This window comes from Lepidochelys kempii, unplaced genomic scaffold (assembly GCF_965140285.1).
Source record: "Lepidochelys kempii isolate rLepKem1 unplaced genomic scaffold, rLepKem1.hap1 scaffold_134, whole genome shotgun sequence".
Lineage (NCBI taxonomy): Eukaryota > Metazoa > Chordata > Testudines > Cheloniidae > Lepidochelys > Lepidochelys kempii.
The window spans coordinates 292,556-295,028 of record NW_027621915.1 but is presented as its reverse complement, the minus strand read 5'-3'; the positions used below and the strand labels follow the sequence as shown (position 1 = coordinate 295,028).

General features: G+C 43.2%; 1 protein-coding gene across 1 annotated transcript; it reads left to right on the top strand.

The window, feature by feature from the left end:
* The first annotated feature begins 912 nt into the window (after positions 1 to 912).
* Positions 913 to 1,842, top strand: LOC140904850 (olfactory receptor 6B1). Its single transcript, XM_073327164.1, has one exon. The coding sequence runs from the start codon at positions 913 to 915 to the stop codon at positions 1,840 to 1,842; it is 930 nt and encodes a 309-aa protein (XP_073183265.1).
* Positions 1,843 to 2,473: the final 631 nt, after the last annotated feature.

Here is a 2,473-nt window from a genome sequence, read left to right as displayed (position 1 = left end):
ACACGGCACCCATTCTATATACATGGGAGATAGAGAGATGGATATACAGCTGAATACTTAAGGAGAGAGAGAGAGAGAATAGAAAAATCAGTGAAATAAAAAAGTTTTAACTTTCCTACCAATATTGGTAGGAATTTTCTAAGTGCCTTAATGGATTTAGGTGCCCAACTCGTCAAGAGGAGCGGGTGCCTAACTCCTATAGAGTACTATCGAAGTCTCAGCCTTAATAGTCCAAGAATCCATGTTACAGGGAGAGAATTCCCAGCACAATTTAACAACATTTTCAGGTTCCACAACTTATATAATGGAAAAGGTTTTCAACTATTATTAATATTTGCTAAAGGTAGTAAATCTGGGTCTACCTGTTGGGAATTTTTGATATTTTGGAACTGTGTAACAATGTGAAAGAATCACAGAGGTACATTCATAGATTTATAGATTGGAAAGCCACAAAAGACCATTAGATCCTCTAGTTTGATGTCCAACACTAGATTTATTGATTGATTGATTTGGTTTATACAAAAATATGAAGACTTTCTCAATAATGGTATCCCACATTTGGACAAACTTTGTCATAAGAAGAGATATGAGATTATGTGAATCAAACTATGTGTGTCTAAATGGCTGCCCATTATGGTGGGCTCTCAGACCATTCAACATAGCAACTGGGTTCCTGGTCCAATTCGAGAGATGTTGATATTTTGTTAAATCTGCTGCATAAAACTTACGATAATATATCCAAAGAGTCAACATACCAGCCAGCTCTGTTCCTGCAACTCCATTATCAAACCAGGGGGCTTCCTTCCCCCTCAACTTCTTCTTTGCTGGGTTAAAGCTTAAGTATGTTTTCGCCAATCATCTCCAAGACGTATTTTTCTCTTCCTCACTTTTTATCCTTCCTAGATACACCCCATGGCAAACACAGAAGGGAGGAATCAAACGTCCATCACAGAATTTGTCCTCCTGGGATTCAGGGATCTTCCTGAACTGTTGGCCCTACTCTTCCTGCTGTTTCTAGTGATCTACGTTGTGACCTTGAACATCCTCATTGTTGCGCTAGTTGTGGCTGATCGGCACTTTCACACCCCCATGTACTTCTTCCTGGGGAACTTGTCCTGCTTGGAGACCTGCTACACCTCCACCCTCCTGCCCAGGGTTCTGGCCAGTTTCCTGACAGGGGACAATACCATTTCTGTTAGTGGTTGTATGACACAATTTTATTTTGTTAGTTTCTTTGCTGCTGCAGAATGCTATCTGCTAGCAGTGATGTCATATGATCGGTACTCGGCGATATGCAAACTGCTCCATTATGCAGCCCTCATGAATACCAGGTTCTGCCTGTCGTTAGCAGCTGGGTCTTGGATAAATGGATTTCTGGCTGGTATCATAGTAATAGTTCTTATGTTACAATTAACTTTCTGTGGCCCCAATAAAAACGATCATTTCTGCTGTGAATCCACAGAAATGTTAAATCTCTGCTGCAATGGCACCAACCAGATAGAGCTTGTCATTACCATCCTGGCTGCTATATTCACTCTGCCTCCATTGGTATTAACCATGATGTCCTATGTGTGTATCATCTTCACCATCCTGAGAATCCCTTCCACCGCCGGGAGGCAAAAGGCATTTTCTACCTGCTCCTCTCACCTCATTGTGGTGGCCATTTTCTGTGGGACCCTAATCACTGTGTACCTGCTACCAAAAACCAACACACTGAGAGACCTGAACAAAGTGTTCTTCATCTGCTACGCAATTCTGACTCCTATGGCCAATCCCTTCATATGCAGCCTGATTAACCACGAGGTCAAGGAAGCCCTGAAAAAACTGTCAGTAAGTGTCTAGATTTTATGAGAATTCAGAAACTTTAATCCCTTAAGGCAAGATGGTGTAATACTCATGCTATGTGGATCTTATTTCTCACTCCATTTTTGGTGATATGCACTTATAACATTTTGAGGATGTGCAAAGTTTTGAAAATATAAGAGGAATCAATACCAGGACTGTTGGAATAAAACTGAGCTGTATTTTACTTGCTGAATGTGGGTAGATATCTCGATTAATTCCATACACTAGAATGACTTAGGGCTAGATCTACGAAGGGACTTAGGTGTTGCAATGAGTAAGTTTTAGTGCCACACCAGCCAGTGGGAACCTCAGCCCTGAGTTCGCAGCCAGGCTCCCTATACGGTGCATGGGGAGAAGTAGGCAGCTAAGAAAGGGATCCCCAGAGATCAGCATGCGGAGCAAGGAGCTGCCTCACCTAGCCAAGAGGAAAAATCAGTTAGAGTGTTGCCTAAGCCCCATCTCTCCCATGGAGTTCGACACTGCCTCTGCTTGGGATTTTCAGCTGGGAACCCCAAGGGGGAGGGGTGAACTCACCAGGCTGTTGGAGACTCAGGTTCAGTCCCCCCGACTAATACGGAGCAGGGATATGACTGTGGGTTCCCCCACCCCAGGCGAGTGTCCTAGCCAC

Excerpts from the sequence above, each read along its gene's own strand:
- LOC140904850 (XM_073327164.1), top strand. The coding sequence starts at position 913 with ATGGCAAACACAGAAGGGAGGAATCAAACGTCCATCACAGAATTTGTC.